The 18,758-nt window shown below is 40.2% G+C and overlaps 2 protein-coding genes across 8 annotated transcripts in view; both read left to right on the top strand.

The window, feature by feature from the left end:
• PIK3CA (phosphatidylinositol-4,5-bisphosphate 3-kinase catalytic subunit alpha) overlaps positions 1–4,458 on the top strand; it is a 43,656-nt gene extending 39,198 nt beyond the window's left edge. For 3 of the 5 annotated variants that reach the window (XM_086618660.1, XM_086618659.1, XM_086618658.1), the window contains one exon: positions 158–1,432. In XM_086618660.1, coding sequence (XP_086474786.1) covers positions 158–428 — 271 coding nt within the window. In that variant the 3' untranslated portion in view covers positions 429–1,432. Of the gene's footprint in view, positions 1–157 lie in introns of all 5 variants that reach the window. The other 2 variants (XR_015222413.1, XM_086618661.1) reach the window with 2 other exon arrangements.
• Positions 4,459–10,584: 6,126 nt separating this feature from the next.
• On the top strand, positions 10,585–18,728 carry ZNF639 (zinc finger protein 639). Of its 3 annotated transcripts, none has more exons than XM_086618426.1 (6): positions 10,585–10,621; positions 11,873–11,976; positions 12,371–12,438; positions 13,017–13,124; positions 13,910–14,047; positions 14,313–18,728. In XM_086618426.1, the coding sequence occupies exons 3-6, from the start codon at positions 12,381–12,383 to the stop codon at positions 15,458–15,460; spliced, it is 1,452 nt and encodes a 483-aa protein (XP_086474552.1). In that variant the 5' UTR covers positions 10,585–10,621; positions 11,873–11,976; positions 12,371–12,380; the 3' UTR covers positions 15,461–18,728. The 3 variants fall into 3 exon arrangements, with proteins under 3 accessions (XP_086474552.1, XP_009976574.1, XP_086474554.1); XM_086618428.1 differs by lacking the exon at positions 10,585–10,621 and adding an exon at positions 11,310–11,323; XM_009978272.2 differs by lacking the exon at positions 10,585–10,621 and having other exon boundaries at positions 11,099–11,976.
• The last annotated feature ends 30 nt before the right edge of the window (positions 18,729–18,758 follow it).

Raw genomic sequence — 18,758 nt, 5'->3', positions numbered from 1 at the left:
TAACTTAAGTAGGAAGATGAGGATATCTTCTCAGCAACATTATGATGTTCTTGTTAGACTAAGACTGTCCAGTTACCTGAAAACTGTTTTGGAGGTGAAGAAGTAATATGCATCTAATAGGGAAATACACTGACCTTTTTTCCCCTGTCTCTTCCAGGTTTCAGGAGATGTGTTATAAGGCTTATCTAGCAATTCGGCAGCATGCCAATCTCTTCATCAATCTGTTCTCCATGATGCTTGGCTCAGGAATGCCAGAACTGCAGTCTTTTGACGATATTGCATACATTCGAAAGACCCTTGCATTGGACAAAACTGAGCAGGAAGCTCTTGAGTACTTCATGAAGCAAATGAATGATGCTCACCATGGTGGCTGGACAACAAAAATGGACTGGATCTTCCACACAATAAAGCAACATGCTTTGAACTGAAATGAAAGCAAAGAAAACAAGAACTGATAGCCCGCTTTGTGGGTACTGCACTGTTAATACCTGTTAGCAGCAAGGACTGGTTGCATAGGAATTGCACAAACCACGAACAACATTAGAATTTATGGCAAGAAAAGAGATGAACTGTTCAGACAACTGTCAAAATAATGTAAAACAGGGTTTCAGATAGCACTAAAATTGTATACTTCAAAAATTAAGCTTTAGTATGATGTGTGACTTCATGTTATGCCTTAAGCCCAAAAAGGTAAACTTGGAAGAATGTTTCCGTTTTTCATTTGATAGGATAAACTAGAAGGAAAAAAAAAAAGTAGTGCTAGCATGAACATAGAGTCCATCACATATTACCTTAGATCTGGTACAGCAGGTGGAGACTATGCTGGATTGAGAAGAGTGGAAAGAAAACTGAAGCTATGCTGAACATGTAAATGCAGCATAGTTGGAAGGGCAGGAGTTTTAAGCTCAAAGATCTAAAAACAATAGTGAGAGGACAGTGCCTTTTAAATGTGCTCAGAGGCATTAACATTTACGAGGTTTAGATGACCCTTTGGTTTCTGGGTCTGTCATCTGCACAGTTTCTGAAAGCAGCAGGAAATAGGCCCATTCAGTATGGTGTTTCTTCTGCTCAGTATTTCTAGGGGTGCAATTCATACCTTCACAGAGAAACTCCCTATCATCCCCAAAAACTGACTAACCTGGAAATTGAATGGTCAGAATTGGGTTTAGTGCAACAGAGAGTTGTAGTGTTCATCTTAGGTTTGCTTTAATCTAACTTGAACTGAATAGATTTTTTTCATACATGTTTTCCAGAACCTAAAGAAAGGTGAGTTATTAAAATTATTGAAAGATTATTTTTTTATAAAGGCTATTTATATAATAGGAACTATTATTAATATATATTCTTTATTTACATGATTTGTCCAATATTCACTCTTTTAATTTTGCAGCCCAGTTCTATCTGTCCAAGACTCCCGTTTCCATTAACGTCACTGAAGGTGACCAGATATATACTCCTAGGACCAAATTCAACCCTGGTGAAAGAGGACACAAGTACCATTGAAGTAGTGGGAGATACACCCACTAATGCCAGAGGTGAACTTGGCCTGAGTCTCTTCAAAAATTTTTGTGCATCACTCTTCACATTACTGAAGTGATATGCTGGCTATTCAAGGAACGTACGTTTAAACCCTCAATCTTTGGGTCCACCATTTCTCCTCTTTCTTCCTCCTTTGGAACTGGTTGTTTAATCCAGTAACAGATACGTGAGAAAATAGCAATTTAGATTTTCAGTGTGATCAATAATAAGCAGTTCAACATACAGCAGATGCGCTGGCTAGCTCAAAGCATGTGGAGTTACCAAACATTTTATAGCTTTGTCTGTTTTGTGTGTGTGTAATATATATTTGTAAATCTAGTTGTTGTCCTCTACCACAATTACGATGCGTGCAATCAATTAAATTGGCACCACTTTTTGAAACTGTTCAGAGTACTGAGGATTTCAGATTGCCCTTATGCACAACTTCAGGTAGGACTGTTTTTTCTAATTATTAAACAGGTTTTTTTAATTAGTGAAGCCCATGATTCTGAGGGTGATGGTCACCCTAACATTTTAAACTTGCTAGATTGGCAGCACTTGGAAGGAATTCCAAAGGTCTGGGGCTTTCGGGGGCTCAGCTCGTTCACTTGCAAACACGCACCAAGGTGCCACGCAGAAAGTGCAATACCATGTGTAATATAAAATATGCTGACAGCTGGTGTTAGATTAGAATATAAGTATATAAATAAACTGTACTTTGTGCAGGCTGTACTGATGAGGTAATGAGTGGTTGGCTTCATTCAGCAAATTGTAATATATGAAAAATGTGCAATCGATTACATTATGAAAACTTTGGGGATTGTAAAGCCAAGACTGATTTTTTTTTTTCAAGACACTTTCATAGTCAAGATCCTGCAGTTGATTACTGCACACATGGATACTTGATGTTGTGGCGGGAAACCTGTTTTTGTGAAAACTACAGAAATATCAAGAATAGTATGGAGAACGTGAAGTTTTATTTCCTTACTTCTACTAAACATTTTGGAGTAGTCCAATAGACCTCGCATTACTATTTTATTGACTGTTACATATTCATTTCTGCTCATACGAATATTTTAACTCCTGTTAATCTTGGTCGTACTTTCTAGAGCAAAATTACCCTTTTATGTGTTACTTTGCAGTTAATGCACTCTAATGGTTTAGCTCTTTTAAAACATGGCTTAGTTTCAGTTTAAATTTGGTTCACAAAAATCTGAAACCCTGTTGGCTGTAACTCTTAATTTAACCAAGGAAAATGCCACATTAGGTGCTATATTATCCTTATTTATCTGGTATTGAATCAATGCTTTACCTCGTTTATCTAAAAAATGGTCAGCCTTTTCCAGCCTGGATGAAAAGATCAGCTCCAATTAATTGGATGTTATGAGCCCATCTTTCTTTTGTACTTTGCCCCTTCCTAGCCATTTACTTCTGTAAACATGAGTATAAATGTCTTTCAGTTCAAGCATACAGTGTTCTGCACCCGTTTTGCACAAACAGAAACGTGTGAGGAATCAGGATCTGTTTCCAAAAGTTACTGCAACTAAATGCTGTGCACAAGCTGTAGAAGTTATTTTGAACATCAGATAGTAAAAGAAAGGAAACTTTATAGTAATAGAGACATAATATGATTTGGAGTAATTATAGCCTTTAAATAATAATAAAAAAAAAATAGGAGAAGCTCACGGGCTTTAAGCAATTGTTCTTACCAGAACCAGGATGGGCATTTGTAAAAAGATTCTGCCAGTGTTTCAGGAAAAAAAATCCTTTTTTTAAGCTTCAAAGCATTCAGCCCTAATTATCTTACCCTGTTATGCCAGTTTTGTGCTGATGTAACTTCACTGAAGATAGCGGAGGTACTATTTACTTCCATTGGTGTAAATGAGAGGATGTCATCTGTTCTCAGTATGAGAAATAGGATCCGCTTACAGACTGAAAGTGCCTATAACTGAGCTCTAGATTTTTCCAGAGGTTGCTCGGAATTTGGATTTTTTAACTGTTGCCACTTCATGGAGGTTTGAAAATGTTCCCTTTATTCTGAGAATCAGCTGCACAAAACACTAAGTAGCTTGTTTTGAGCTTGAATTTAATCTGAATGCCTTGCTCCTGCGAAACTTTATAGTAGGACTACCAGAGCAAGAAGCCCAGGATTGGGCCATGTATTTATTACAAAGTATTAGGAAATGGTGATTTTAGTGAAATACAAATTCAAAACCATTAACTTTTTCAACTGTGAAGTTATGTTTGATTTAATGACAGAACAGGCTGCTGCTGATTAGTTTTTCTTAAAAACATAGTCTTTGCTTTCCTAAAGGTAGCAGAAAAAGCACCTGTACTGACTTATATATGCACACTTTTCTGTTTTGAAGGGGTGCATTCGTAGTTTTTTCATAGGTGACACAGACTTTCAGTATAATTTTTAAAATAAAATTTAAAAAAGCACGTTTAAATAAAACCAAAATTGTTAGTGGTTTGGCATCTTGTGGAGAAGATATAAGCCTGCATATTAAGGGCAATATAGAAATTACCAAGCTTGTAGAGAACTTTGTATGTGATGACCCTGCTGTTGGTGGTTTGGAGGGTTGTGGTTTTTTTTTTTTTCTTTTTTTTTCCAACTTTCCTTTTTATGTAAAATATTAAATGCCCTTGAGTGGTCAGTAGCCCATGTTTGTTGACAATTTGAAGGTATTTTCTTTGCTTTGTCATTTTATAACTGGCATGTTCCAATGTCTGTTCTTAGTAATAATTGTGAATTCCTCCTGTTTTGGATGTCTGTACAGGTTGCAGACCTGGGCTGGACCCATTCAAAAAACAAATATCAAAAAAGCCACTTGAAATTACTATTTTGTTGATGTCTTTGACATCTTGAAAATGCTTCAAGTTAATGAAAATGGTGTGGTATTACAGAAAGAATTGTAACTTGCTGCTTCTAAGATTTTTTTTTTTTTTAATTTCTTTCTCTTGTTGTAGTTTTACTTGAATGGAAGAAGAACCACACTTGTTTGTTTGGGTTTTTTTAAATACTACATAGCTGTGGATGTTGTTGCAGATTGTTGAATCCCAATTTAATTTTGCAATACATGTTTCATACAAATAATGAATTTGTATCTTTTTTTTTGTGCTCAAAGTTGTCTCAGTTCAGGTAAGGCTTTCTGTCCAAAATAATGTGTAGCTCACCACTCCTGCAGTTGGTGTGAGGTTTGGTGTTTGGTTTTGTTTGGTTTTTTACACTGTGTTAATGAAGGGAAGCCAACTGGAACTGGGTATAGAAGTTCTCTATCTGCGTACACTAACCAAATCTGTAGGTGCTCTTGTCTTTGAGAAAGTCTGATTTCACTTTATGCTGATATAACACTGACTTCATCAGAATCACTCTGGATTCACAGCAGCATATGAAATCAGAATTACACTGAATGTATATTGAAGTTCTGAATTGCTTATTCATGTGATTCAGTATGAAAGGTGTTCTCTTAATGAGAGGAATGTTTAGTAGCAGCCCAGTTAAACACTTGACACTTTTACTTTGAAATAGTCTTTATTAACTAGCCTTTTCAGCTCTCCAATTTGTAACTACTGTAGTCTTGTCTATAGTTACTTTCATTCTTAAGAATTCCAGGATTTTTATTGTTTGCTAGCTTAAATGTTTCCTCTTCTTATTCTTTCACAGTATAAAGACTTGTTGAACCCACACTCAGGAAAAATAGTTGTTCTTAATTTGCAGTACAGTATTCTTGACTTCTGAGCTTTATGAGATACACTCTTAAAAGTATGAGGTCTCACTGTGTTGGCACTCATGACTCTAAGCCAGAGGTGGATCCCGCTGTCTCTGACTCTTCCCTTCCCTCTCCCAACACCCCTCTCCGCTAAAAAGGGACATGCCCATAGCATAATTACAACATAAAATATTTATAAGAGAAGATAAATTGAAGCAGTGCTCTGCCAGTACTTTGAAGGTAGTGTCCCCATTGATTTGCATAAACATGTCTTAAATTTAAGTGTCCTTACTGTCATTTCTGTATGTGATGCAATATTCCTTCGGCATAAGGAAGGCCAAAAATACACTATTCTATCTGGACTCTTTCTGAAATTCTGGTGCCGTTCCCCAGGAGCTATTAAACTGGTTTAGGAACCATTTAGTTCAGTGAAACTGCATCGGTTTTGTTAGGAACCTGTTCCAGTAATAAAATTAATCACAGTTAAACCTGACTTAATTGTCTTGTAGTTCAGTTAATCCTTGAGAGCCAAAACACAGATATTCATAGCTGCAATCTCATTTCTGCCTTGTTTCTTTGGTTTAACTACTTTTAATGTGTTTCCAAGCTTTATTAGTAGTGTTCTGTATCCTGAATTATCCACTGCCCCAGGCTGTCCAAAGTTGTGTTACTGTTTCACTTGGGGCAGGGGAAAGAAAAAGAGGAGGAGATGAATCCTCGTCTCGTCTTACAGAGGTCCAAATTCTTCATCTTCTCTTGTGAAGGCAAACGTGTAATTCATTGTCTGGGATTATCATCCTTTCCCCTTGCCCCCTCGCACCTCTGCAAGTTTTAACTGTGAATATCCACATACACTACCAAAATCCACTTCCCTGGTGGAGAAAAGGATTTAAAATATATACGGCTGCCGTCTGATGTCCTGGATTCTCAGGCTTGAAATTTTGAAAGTATTGTTGTCATTGCAACTGGCATCACAATTGCAAGAACTTTCACAGAATCAGACAGAAGTGCTGAGGTTGGCAGAGGCCTCTGGAGATCATCTAGTCCAGCTGCCCTGTTTGAAGCAGGGTCAGCTAGAGCAGGTTACCCAGGACATCGTCCAGTTGGGTTTAGAGTCTGTCCAAGAAAGATGAGTCCACAGTAAAAGACTTTTTTTAATGTTTATATGAAATTTCTTCTATTTCCTTGCCTGATGTTCTTTAAGTGAGCAGCACTGAGAAGAGCCTTGCCTGTCATCTTTATTCTTTTCCATCAAGTATTTATATACATTGACGAGATGCCCCTTGAGCTTTCTCTTCACCAGTCTACACAATCTCAGCTCTCTCAGCCTCCCCTCCTATCCCTTCATTATCTTCATGGCCCTTTGCTGGACCCATTCCAGTATGTCCATGTCCGGCTCATACTGGGGAGCCCAGCACTGGACCCAGTACTCCAGGTGTGGCCTCACTGATGCTGAGCAGGGGGGGAGGATGAAGGCTCACCTCCCTCGACTTGCTGGCAATGCTCTTCCTAAGGCATCCCAGGATCCTGTTGGCATTTTGGATAAATAGAGCCCAGGAGGGTGTAATCTCTCGATGCTTATATGTAACTTTGTTGAAGCTAGTAGCAGTTACATGCCTGCATCAAAAGCAGAGTATAAACACCCACCAGTGCTTGAAAGATCTTTTTAGAATGAGACAATTATCTTTGAAATAACCACTACCGGGGGGGTGGGAGGGATGTCATTCTGTAATAAAGGTCCTGTGGTAAAGTAGTTAGACGTTTTTAGTATTAATGGGCCAAAAAAGTATTTAAGATGCAGCAAGATGCATGTGTTGTCATACTGAGAATAATCTTGCAGGACTTTTTAAAATAAAAAAACCCACGCAACCTTTTTTCCCCCTTCTGCTGTGCTACTTGAGTAACAAAAGTTTGGCCTATGATACTTATTGTAGTTCATGTTCATGGGAAATAGTAAAAAGTCTGCTTTTTATTTATCTTTGCAGTCTGTATCACATGCTGTTTATTAAAAAAAATACTTTTGTTTGATTTTTATCACACTTTTCAGTGTTAATGTATATACTAACAACTAAATTAAAACAATATGGTTGGTACAGTTGTGAACTCTGACATGAGACTTTAAGGAATCTTCCGTCTTGGAGGTGTGATTTGGTGTTGCAGCTCTGCTTTCATAAAAGGGTAGAAGAACGGTACGGATTGCGTACATCAGTTACTTGGGGGGCAGGCAGAAATAGAATTTTGCAGTATTTATGGGTGGGAAGTCCTGATGCATGTGGTGTTTGTTCTTGTACACGTTGATCTTAAATAACTTATTTCAGTTACGGCCTGTAAAAGTTGTGATAAGAGAGCAGATGTTACTGAAGTGTTTCAGCTGGATGGTTTTAAAGCCTCTGCTAAATCAATCTGGTTTGGTTTTGAAAAATATCCTTCATGCTTTCATTACCAAAACTGTATTATAAATAACAAACCAACTAGATTGTATTTTTGTATCCAATACTAGCTTTGAAAGAGTGAGAAACATATTTGGGAAATTACTCGCTGGCAAGTGTAAGAGCATGGGGCTGCAGTGGAATTGCTTCTGTGGACATGTTGGTCTACTTTGGACTTCAGTTGGTAGCAAACTCTTCTCGTGGGAGGATTTGAAATCCCTTGCAGAGAATTTCACTTTTTTTGAAGGGATGAGGGAAGTGTCAGCGTTTTTAATCGGATCGCTTCTACACATCTTTGTCCCCAGTAAACGTTAAACTCTGTACACTGGTCAGTTTCAGATCACCACTGCCTAGCTTTGAAAAGGGCCATGTTCCAGCAGGTGCTAAAGTCTGTGCTGGATTCAAACTCTGTAAAAAAAGGTGGACATCATTATCCTTATGTTTATTTTGAAGCTCAGGCTGAGCTCTAGTCTGGAGAGAACAAATCAAAGTATGGCTAGTGATTTTGAAGTAGCTAGTTCAGTAGCCTGAACTAACAGATTAAATTTCTGTTTATTACAGCATAATGTGAGTTGTAACTTTTTGGGTAACTATGAAATGCTTATGAGTGGTTACTACCTTGCTTTAAATGCACAGGATTTTTCAGTGAAAGGGGATAATCAGTTCTTGTTCAAAAGCAAATTTTAGACTTTACTGCCATTACTATGGTGTGATTTTTGTGGTAGTTCCAAGTCTCGATCCCTAAAGCATCAAAAAATTATAGAAAACATACAGAATAATACTGGTGAAACAGAAGAATGATTTGCAATATGAGCAGTTTGCTTTAGCACAGGAATCTCAATGAACCTTCCTGATTTTTATGCTCAGAAGTCAGACTGGTTTCCAACCTGTGTTGGAAAGACTTGACCCAAAATCTGAACCCATGTAACAAAAAAGCAGGAAAACTGATGCTAGACAGGATACCTCAGATAACATCCCATATGTCCTTTTAAACATGAATGAATCTGCCTTCAGCAAAGGTTATTATCATGAGCTATGCTTAACTGCTTTCATTGAAAAAAGTTTACCCCATTCTTCTTATTTCAGTAAGGATACATCCATCCCTGCTAATTGAAATGAGCATCATCTGTGTTAATCATTTAAATCATAAGGTGAATATCACACAGGATTTTCTATATTTCCAGTTGGAACGGGTTCTGAGTGATTAAAGCCTGACCCAGAGCTGTCTGAACATCCCCCACTCGTGGTGGTTTAGAAAAGGAGACTCTTAGACATTTCTGTCTAAAGCATTGATGACTCTGTTTGATGCCGGTGACTTTGAACTGGATCTGCGGCTTCAAAGGAGATCATCATCAGATGTTTTTCTTTCATTCAAAGTCTTGTCTTTTTATCTGACATAGGTGGTGTTGGGCTCTGCTGCTTTGCGTGGAGAAGAAATCGTCGAAAAGGTACAGATGATGTGTTGTGCTTTATGTGGAAATGACTTGGTTATCCTCGCTCTGTCTCACCGAGCAGGACTGAATTCAAAGGAAAGGGTTTGGTTTTGTTTGTTTTTATTTTTCCTTTATCCAGTGGCAAATTACAGATTGTAAATTCCCATTACTGCCCTCCACTGGGACGTGGGGAAAGTGTTTTGGTTTTTTTTTTTTTAATAACTTATATGGAAAAGTTTTTGGTGAATAGAGGTAGAAATACGTGGGCATCCACCCATTTGGGTGGGTAAAGCCAATTTATGAGAACTTGAAGACAAGCTGTCCTGGAGAAACCTCAGCTTCCGTGGTTGGAATAAACAGCAGAGAACAAACTGAACTGGGATGCCAGGATCTTGTTTGATTGGCAATTCAGCTCAGGAGATGCACCACATTTAATTTCCGAGGGCTCAGCACTGTGCCTTCAAAAAGTTACCTTTAATTATATTTATGCTGCTTACTGTCAAACCTTCTCTATGATCATAGAATGAAATTTGCTTTATGTGGCGTAAACCAAATCACATCACCCCAAAGACACGTTCCCAACTTTCAGGACAAAGGCTAACGGTAGGATTTTATCAACAGAGTAAGTCCAGTCTCAACTTCCAGCTACTAAAACTGAGGCCAGAAGCAGGGTATAGTGTTTTTTTTTTTTACTAATCACTGGAGCAACGACGTGAGGGATCTTGTGGGTTCTCTGCTAACTTGAAATTGATCTTAAAATTAGGTGATTTCAGGCTGACAGAGCAGGATAGCTTAATGAATGAAATGCTTGGTAAAATTCCATGATCTGTTTTAAGTCATCAAATTAAGGGACTGTAATAGTTTCCCTTGTGTCTTTAAAATAAATGACATTTTTCAAAATAATAAGATGCTGTTTAAAATATTCTGCTTTGTGGGGAAATATAATTTATTGCTCTTTACTGTGGCATAAAAAGTGGAGTGAGAAGAGGGATTCTTTTGTGATTATATGTAAGGAAAATTCTGAAAAGGGGAAATTTGCTTCTGTTAATTCTCCATCCCTTATTATATGTTGATTTTGCCATACAGCAGCTTTAAGGGGCAGCCTCTACGTTGACAGAAGAAGTAAATCTGTGCTTTATGAGGTTCTCGCTCTGACATCACACTCTCTGTGTCAGACACGAACGTTCGTGCGGCGCTGGCACCCCCCTCCCCCCCCCCCCCGATGAAGTTACAAGCTGCCACGTGCTTTACAAGCCCTGGGCGAAGCCCGTATAGGAAAACGCGCTGGAGAACTCCTCGGAGGAGTTACCCTGCGGCGGCGGGACGGCAGTACGGTAACTGAAGGATAAGCAGGGCGGGCGGTGCCCCCCGGTTGCCATGGGGACGAGCGCGGCTCCGGCCGCAGCGGCGCGGCCGCCAGGGGGCGCCACGAGACGGCGCCGCGCGCCCGCCCCGCCCCTTCCCCCGCGGGGAGCGCCGCCACCGGAGGCGGCCGCGGCCCGTGCCCGGGCGCGGAGCGGAGCGGAAGGTGAGTCCCGGCGGCGAGACAGAAGGGGGAGCGGCCGCCGGCGCCGCCCGCAGCCCCGGGGAGCCCCGTGCCGCTGCTGGCGCCCGCCTCCCGCCAGCCGCTCACCCCGCCGGGCGCGGCGCATCGCCCCCGCCTTCCCCCTCGCCCCGGCGCCGTTTGGAGCGCGAACCCGCACCCGCTGCCCCGGGGCGCGGGGCCGGCCCGTCACCCCGCGGCCCCCGCGAAGGGAGGGATGGAGGGAGGGAGGAACGACTCACGCTCCGCAGCGCGCTCGGCTCCGCGCGTTCCCCCCGCGCCCAGGCGGGGCTGGGCCTGCGGCGCTCCGCGGTGGCGGCTCCCGGCGGGGCCCTCGCCCCTGCCCCCGGCTCCGCGCCTCGCCGCGGCCTGCTCGCCGCTGCCCCCGGGGCGCGGGGGGGCGGAGCGGCGCTTTTGCCGCGCTCCTGCCCGCGGTTCCCCGCGCAGGCCGCGGCCGGCTCGCCGAGGGGCCCGGGATCTCGGTTTTATGGCCCTTATGAGCCTTTCCCATAGCCGTGACGGGTACCTGGGAAAGTTGTACCGGGAAAAGCCGCTAGAGAAGGTTATCAGCCGTTACTGTCCCGCGGGCCTATCCGTGCGGAAAAGGTTGAGCTGCGTTAATTGGGATAAAACTCGCGCGCGCAGTGTAACCTAGGTTCTTCCCTGGCAATCAGAAAAAGTGATGCGGTAGGTATTTGGTACTTCTAGACCGTGATACAATATTGAAAAACCTGGTTTTTTTCTGTGTTATTCTCCCCTTAAAATAAAATTTTAATTTAGGCAAATCATTTTACCTCGTGGGAACAGCATTTACTCGATGGAGGGACCTTTTTTCCCTGCTTTCACCTCTGGTGGATGGCCTTGGCTTCAGCAGATCCTGGGCCTATAAGTGCTCCAGTAAACCACAGCAGATTCCATGCTTGCAGCCCTTCCTTCTCAAAACTATTTGGGCCAATATGTAGCTCAAGTCTTTTTGGTGTCATCTCCATCTGTTTTTCTGTTGTCAGGAGCTGCCAAGTTGAGCAAAATCCAACTAACCTGGGATACGAGGAAAACAAATACTCTAATGCATCTACCTTACTAATTTAGATACTCTAAACCAAAATTATTACTAAGTTTTTATGTCGTTTTCTAGCTTTAATTTCTGTAGGTTCATTCTTTGTTATGCTTATGTGTCTGATTCTGTTTATTTTGTGCCGAAGTTTTAAGGTGTTTTAAAATACTGTCACTCCATAGATGGAAATCTTCTTGAGCTGATGTATTCACTACGTTTGGAAGCTGTACAGCTGTCAGCTTCTTAGCTGCTCTGCTTGCTGATACTGAAGAGTCTAGGATTTTTGGTAAGAGAGATGACTTTTGTTAGTATTTTGAACATTAAAACTTTATCTGAAGGACTCTGCCTCAGAGTATCTGGTTTTTGACAAAAGACAACAGTGCTGGAGAACTGCCTCGTAGGTTACACTGAGGTTACACTGGAGTCCTGACCTGTCTGCCTTTATGTGAACCTTCTTTTGTTCCAGGGCAGGAATATGAAACTAGACTTGAGTACCTGTGTGCACATAATGTGTTCTTGACTGTAACAAAATGGGCTGGGAGGTGAGAAAGGGGAGGAGGAGAAAACCTCATGTTTTAACATGCGGATTTTGAAAATATTTCTATTGTTTCATAAAGTCATGAAAGATAAACTAGGTACAAGTCTAATTCATGAATATTTTCACTTTGCAATTAATTCAGGCTATTCAAAATGAATGAACATCCTAAAAAGAGGAAAAGGAAGACTCTGCATCCTTCTCGATATTCAGGTCAGTGTAGAGCTTGAGTTACATACAGTCCAGTAAGTTTATTTTTTTCTCAAAATAATTACTTTATGAGAAGGGGCTGTATGTGCTCATGCATAGAAGACCAGTAAGACAAGGGTGGGATAAGAAGTCTTGATCCGAATGTTTTGAGTACCTGCTCTGCGTGCTCTGTTAAGCCGCTTTCAGTCAATGCATTGGAATGGTTTTGTTCTGTGCTCCCTGCAAATGGGGAAACTTGCTCAAGCTACAAAACGAAGATGATTCTACTAACGCACAAGGGGAGGAATTTTCCAAAAGTTGGGATGGGGGTGTCCAGAGGCGTTCAGCGTGGAATGAACTGTGTTCCTGTCACAGTCTTCAGTGGGAGCCGAGTTTGATAATGACTGTATCTGATAATCCACACATCAAGAGAGCAGCTGAAAGTTGTAAATCACAACCGTAATGTTATCAGGCAAGCACAGGGTTCTCCCAACACAAGAAGTAAAGATGCAGCTGGTGAGGAGAATTTTGGAGAGCATGAAATACGTATGTAGCTATGTCAATGTGTCAGTATAAAAACTTAATACTTTTTTTTTCTTCAGATTCTTCAGGTGCAAGCAAATACATAGACAACAGTGGAATTTTTTCTGACCACTGCTACAGTGTCTGTTCTATGAAACAGCCAGATATAAAGTTTACTGAAAGCAGAGGTAAGAATACATTTTGGGATCTTATTCTGCAGTTCTTTACTACGTGTATCATGCTCCTGTTCCTAGAAGTAAATAGAATATAAAATATGTAGTGAGTGACTTCAGAGCATCCTCGTGGTCTAATATGCTGTAGACTGGTGGAAGGCTGTTTAATCACTCTAGTTGAAATACAGTTTTCAAAACAGAAATTATGACAACAAAAAGATCCTTCCATTTTACAGCATCTCTAATGATGATTAGACTTATTTATCTAAATATCCAATAGCTAAGTAATGTAGAGCTGATGTAAATAATCTAACAGTTCACATGGAATTTACCAGCAATAACATTCAACTGTACTTACAGAAAACAAAATGCCTTTTTATGCAACATCCACTAATGGATGTAAAGTTTAGCAGAGCAAACGTGAGGATGGACTTTTATTGTATTTATTTTTCTTTTTACTCTAATAAACTAGCCAGCAAGTCTCCAGAAATCTTACGAAGTATTATATTTTAAAATGTGATGTCCAGAAATAGTTAAGAATATTTTTTTAAATTGTTTTTCAAATGTGAAGTTTTATTTAAGGATTTAAAGTTTTTTTCCAGTATAATTAATTTACTGTTTTTTGCTGAAATTTTAAAGACAGTTGCCACTTTCTGTAACATAGGTTATGATGCAATTAATATATAAAGATAAATTTACGCAACTAGAATAAGTAAATAGAAGATGAGATCTATGGTTAAAGAATCATGATGATGCTAGTATAGACAAATGATGACAAGCAAATCCTTTTATCTTTGCAGGTAGATTCCACAGTCCTGTGCAGAGCCTAGACACAGATGATGATGGGAGTCCCGTGCACGCTGGGACTTCTCAGTGGAGTGGGTCACATTCAAACGCTGTGGGGTTGCACTGTACAGACCCTAAGAAGAAGGATAAAGGTAAAGGTGTCTTTGCAGTTTAGGTGCTGGGAAGCTGGAGAGCGTGGCTGCTGGCTTTTGATGTAACTTCTTAGCTTTGACAGAAGAGCCAAAGAATTTGTACTTTGCATTATTCGTTTGTTAGTTAAACATAATACATAATCTGGCTGGGGAAAAATAATTGGATTTTGCATCTGATACAACTAACTGAAAAGTTAAATATGGACCTAGGTGTTGTGCAGGGTTTTTTCAACATTTTGCTTTTATTATCTGTTTCCTCCCGCAGATAAAGGCACTAATAATGGAATGTGCAGAGACTTATGCGATTCACCTATATTCAGTGACAGCCCTACAGAAGAAGAGAAGCCTCTAGATATTCAAACTGTAGAAATTTCTACAACAGAAGTGAATGCTGTAGAAGTTCACGATATAGAAACACAAACTGTGTCACCTGAGAAGCTGGAAGCTGAGGACTTGGAGGAAATCCCTCTGGAAACCTGCAAAATCTTTGAGAAGAACCAGGCTTTGAATATCACGGCTCAACAGAAATGGCCTTTACTGAGAGCCAACAGCAGTGGCTTGTACAAGTGTGAGCTCTGTGACTTTAATAGCAAGTACTTTTCTGATTTAAAGCAGCACATGATCCTGAAGCATAAGACATGCACAGACACTCATGTCTGTAAAGTTTGTAAAGAAAGCTTCTCCAGCAAAGTGCAGCTCATTGAACATGTAAAACTACACGAGGAGGACCCGTACATCTGTAAATATTGCGATTACAAAACAGTGATATTTGAGAATCTGAGTCAGCATATAGCAGACACTCACTTCAATGACCACCTTTATTGGTGCGAGCAGTGCGACGTGCAGTTCTCCTCGAGCAGTGAGTTGTACCTGCACTTCCAGGAACACAGCTGTGACGAGCAGTATTTGTGTCAGTTCTGTGAGCATGAAACAAATGATCCAGAAGATCTGCATAGCCATGTGGTGAACGAACACGCGTGCCGACTGATAGAGTTAAGCGACAGCTATAATAACAAGGAGCGTGGACAGTACAGTCTCATAAACAAAATCAGTTTTGACAAATGCAAAAACTTCTTTGTGTGCCAAGTGTGCGGCTTTCGGAGCAGGCTGCATACAAATGTCAACAGGCACGTAGCTATTGAACACACCAAAATATTCCCTCATGTTTGCGATGACTGTGGGAAGGGCTTTTCAGGTATGTTGGAATATTGCAAGCATTTAAGCTCTCATTTATCTGAAGGGATTTATTTGTGTCAATACTGTGAATATTCAACAGGACAGATTGAAGACCTTAAAACTCATTTGGATTTCAGGCATTCAGCAGACTTGCCTCATAAATGTACCGATTGTTTAATGCGGTTTGGAAATGAAAAAGATCTTTTAAGTCATCTTCAGATACATGAGACAGCTTGATGACTTTCCCTGTAATCAGTTTGTGAGAATTGAAATTAATTTCTAGTCACTGAAATGTGATATTAAATACAATTTTAATAGCAATTTTACAATTCTAATGTTTTCATCTTTATATCAGCAAAGCATGTATAACAACTTGGTGTTGTGAATTTCTTTACCTAGGGGTTTCAGCAGGAATAATCCCATTTACAGTGTTATGGATCAGAGTTTGGGGGGAGGGACCATGGGAGTAGTTGCATGTTGTGATAGTGATTCAGATGGTCATCCTGCACTTTCACATCCAATACACAGGACGAGCTCGCTCAAGTTTAAAAAGGGGCAAAGAGAAAGCCAACATCTGGTTGCATGCTTCAGTAACGCCATACTGATTCCAACTGCCTGTCCAGCTCATGTTACCCTTTGTAGCAGCAGGTCATTGTGCTGATGTTCAGCAAATTGCACCAGCCTGCCAAAGATAAGGGTGTTCCAAAAATTGCTAGGCATGGACATCTCCAAATTCACATACCAGCCTGCATTTCCCACCTCATACTCTTGATAAGCTTTTAAAATCATCCTGTTTTTCTTTTGGGGTACCTATCCAACTTCATCGTTCACTTTCTTTGTTCAGTGTTAAATTTCAACTCCTGTCTGGGGGACTATCCAACTTCCACACATTGCTACAGACCTCCCATATGATTTTTGTCTCTTACTCACCTTCACCTTCTATCTTTAATGTACCAAGGAAACACACATTTCTTGTGTGTAGATGTGGTCATGTTTCAAAATCGTAAGGGAATTTGCAAAGTGATCCAGCTGAGCGTGTACAGAGTGATTTTCATATCTAAAATCCTAGTTTAGCTCTCACTGAAATGATGTCTGTCACAACCTCATTTACAGCAAGCCTCTATTAGTTTATATTATTATAATTCTGTATATTTATAATTAGCTTTCTACCACTAGTAATTTGAGGACACTTACTTTTAATTCTGTAAATTTTAAACTTCTCCTATATACTGGCTTGAAACACTGGTACAGTACAAAAAATTTATTAACTTTAAACACTTTCAAACGATTGACACGTGTTCAGATTATAGTACTGTCCTGCCATTACACTTTTTAGAAGTGAGTTTTCACAATTTATTCTGTAGCTGTATTTCTTTCTGAGTGGATACTTGGACAGATAAAAATAAGGATAAGATCGTTTAGATTGTGCTAGTTATCAGGGTGAAATTACCCATAAATTAGTGGTGAAGTTTACATTTCTTTGTGCATTGATTGTAAATTTGTAATGTAAGATTGTCTAATGCAAGCTTTGTATAGATATAATTAATGTATAAAACATTTCTTGATCAGTGAGACTTTGTGTTATCGGCTTCAAGGTGTGCAAAGGTCTTTGCATTTGATTTTTAAAGCCAAGGATAAAAATTGGCTGAATATAGTCAATTTATCGAAGTTCTGATTTCTTGAGAAAGATTTCTGGAAAGTCTGCTATGAACTAGTTAGTGTCTGTTTCTTTACAGGGGGCAAGACCGTTTTCATCATTTTGAAATGCTGATTTACTACTAAATCTTCTGTGTAGCCATGGAAAAGGGAAGCCTGATGGTGTCCTGAGTCTATTTTACTAGTCTGTTGGATAGAGAATGATTATGTCTGTGGTAGAATTGCTGATTTCCTATTTTGAACACATTGATTCTGGCTGGCTTAAAATGGCAGCAATAATATAGTGAGCAAAGCACTAATAAGAATTATTTTATATATGGAAAGTTAATTGTTCATATGGGTGTAACGAAGAGGGGAATGCTGTTTCTCTTAAACTCTGCTCTTGGTGACAACACGTAGTTGGAATGGCACGGTTGACTTCTGGAGAGAAAGCTGCTCCAGGGGACAGTGACAAGAAGTGGAAAAAAGACATTTGGAAAAAAAAAAGCAAACCAAACCCAACAACAAATAAATAAATAAGTGGGCTTAAGAAGTGTGTATGGTTGTACAGACAGCATTGTGTCCCGTACAGGAAAGGTGGTCTCTTGTAAAAGCACGGAGCCCTGTGGTACAGAAAACTTGCTTGACTCCTGAATAACTTCATGTCTAACTTTGAGTTGTGTTATTTCCAATCTCTAAACTGGGAATGGAAAGAATACGCCATAGGAATGTTACAAAGCCAAACCATTCCTAACTACAATGCGTCCCACGATGTCTAACAAGAAAATATATCCAAGTTTGTCTTAGGTTGGATTTTATAAATAAGGGCCTAATGTTAGTGTTGGCATCTATCAAAAAGTAAATAAAAACGTACAGGAGTAGCTGGTCTCATTTCATTTTAGCAGGAACACAGATAGGATATGGGCTTCTATGTGATCAGCATGCTAAAACAAGAAAGATATTAAGTAATAGAAAAAATAGGTGATGAGTCTGTCTAGAAGTTGGAAGGCCAAAAGAAGTGATTGTACATGCCGAGGACAGTATGTTTTTCCCATCGAAGGGAAGACTGTTTGTTTTATTTATGCGGAGCATGTAAGTGGAAGGTCAGCGCTGACATTGCTGCACTGAGGTGAACGGAGAGCACGTGAACGCAGCGGGTCTGGTGCTGCCAGAGACTTCGGTTGTCGTTAACTCTGTGGCTTGAGCAATTCATCTCCATCTGGAATGAGAGAAATCAACTGTAGGAATAAGAAGTATGCCAATTTTTTTTTTCTCTGAGACACTCAATAAAGGCATCAAACTCAGTTGTTCATGACACTGATACCTGCAGAGGTCATCTGCTTCGGGAACAGCGTTCTAACTAGAAGCTGTACGAAATCATGAGATTGGTTTTGGAATGTTTTGTATTTGGAAGTAATTTGTGTTTGATTCTTTGCTTTTGAGCCTTTTGAGTGTTTAGGTTAGATGTGTGTCGTGTATTTCAGCGTCCCAGATCATGTTTGTTACTGAACAGAAGAACTTTTTGTATGAAAGATTCTGTTGTCTTCAATGTTTTAATCCCACCAATTACTGCAAGAACTCAAAATACAACAATTTAGTAATTCTCAAATAACGTGTTGTCTACAATGCTTATTGTTGTTGATTTTCATTGTTTGCGGTTTTTCTCCTTTTCCTGTGTTCTTGTATCGAATGTACAAATTATCGGTGCTTTTTAACTCTCCCAAGTACTTGGCATTTGTCCTTTTCGCTGACCTTCATTAAACCACGGTGCTGACCGCTCGCAGGAGTCCCAAGTCACGATCGTCGTCTTTGTTTCAGATTCCCGTGAAGAGACGCACGGGCCGTTCCGCGGGTACCGGGGCAGAGGCCCTTTGAGCTCCGGGGCCGCCCGCCGCGCCCT

The sequence above is a fragment of the Tauraco erythrolophus genome, chromosome 11 (assembly GCF_009769465.1).
Source record: "Tauraco erythrolophus isolate bTauEry1 chromosome 11, bTauEry1.pri, whole genome shotgun sequence".
Taxonomy (NCBI): Eukaryota; Metazoa; Chordata; class Aves; order Musophagiformes; family Musophagidae; genus Tauraco; species Tauraco erythrolophus.
Note: the sequence above shows the minus strand (reverse complement) of the source record. Positions and strands in the feature narration are given on the sequence as shown.

Bases quoted from the DNA above. Each gene is read 5' to 3' on its own strand.
- ZNF639 (XM_086618426.1), top strand. From the start codon at position 12,381: ATGAATGAACATCCTAAAAAGAGGAAAAGGAAGACTCTGCATCCTTCT. The intron at 12,439-13,016 runs GTCAGTGTAGAG...TTTTTTCTTCAG, and splicing joins GCATCCTTCTCGATATTCAG to ATTCTTCAGGTGCAAGCAAA. The intron at 14,048-14,312 runs GTAAAGGTGTCT...TTCCTCCCGCAG, and splicing joins CCCTAAGAAGAAGGATAAAG to ATAAAGGCACTAATAATGGA.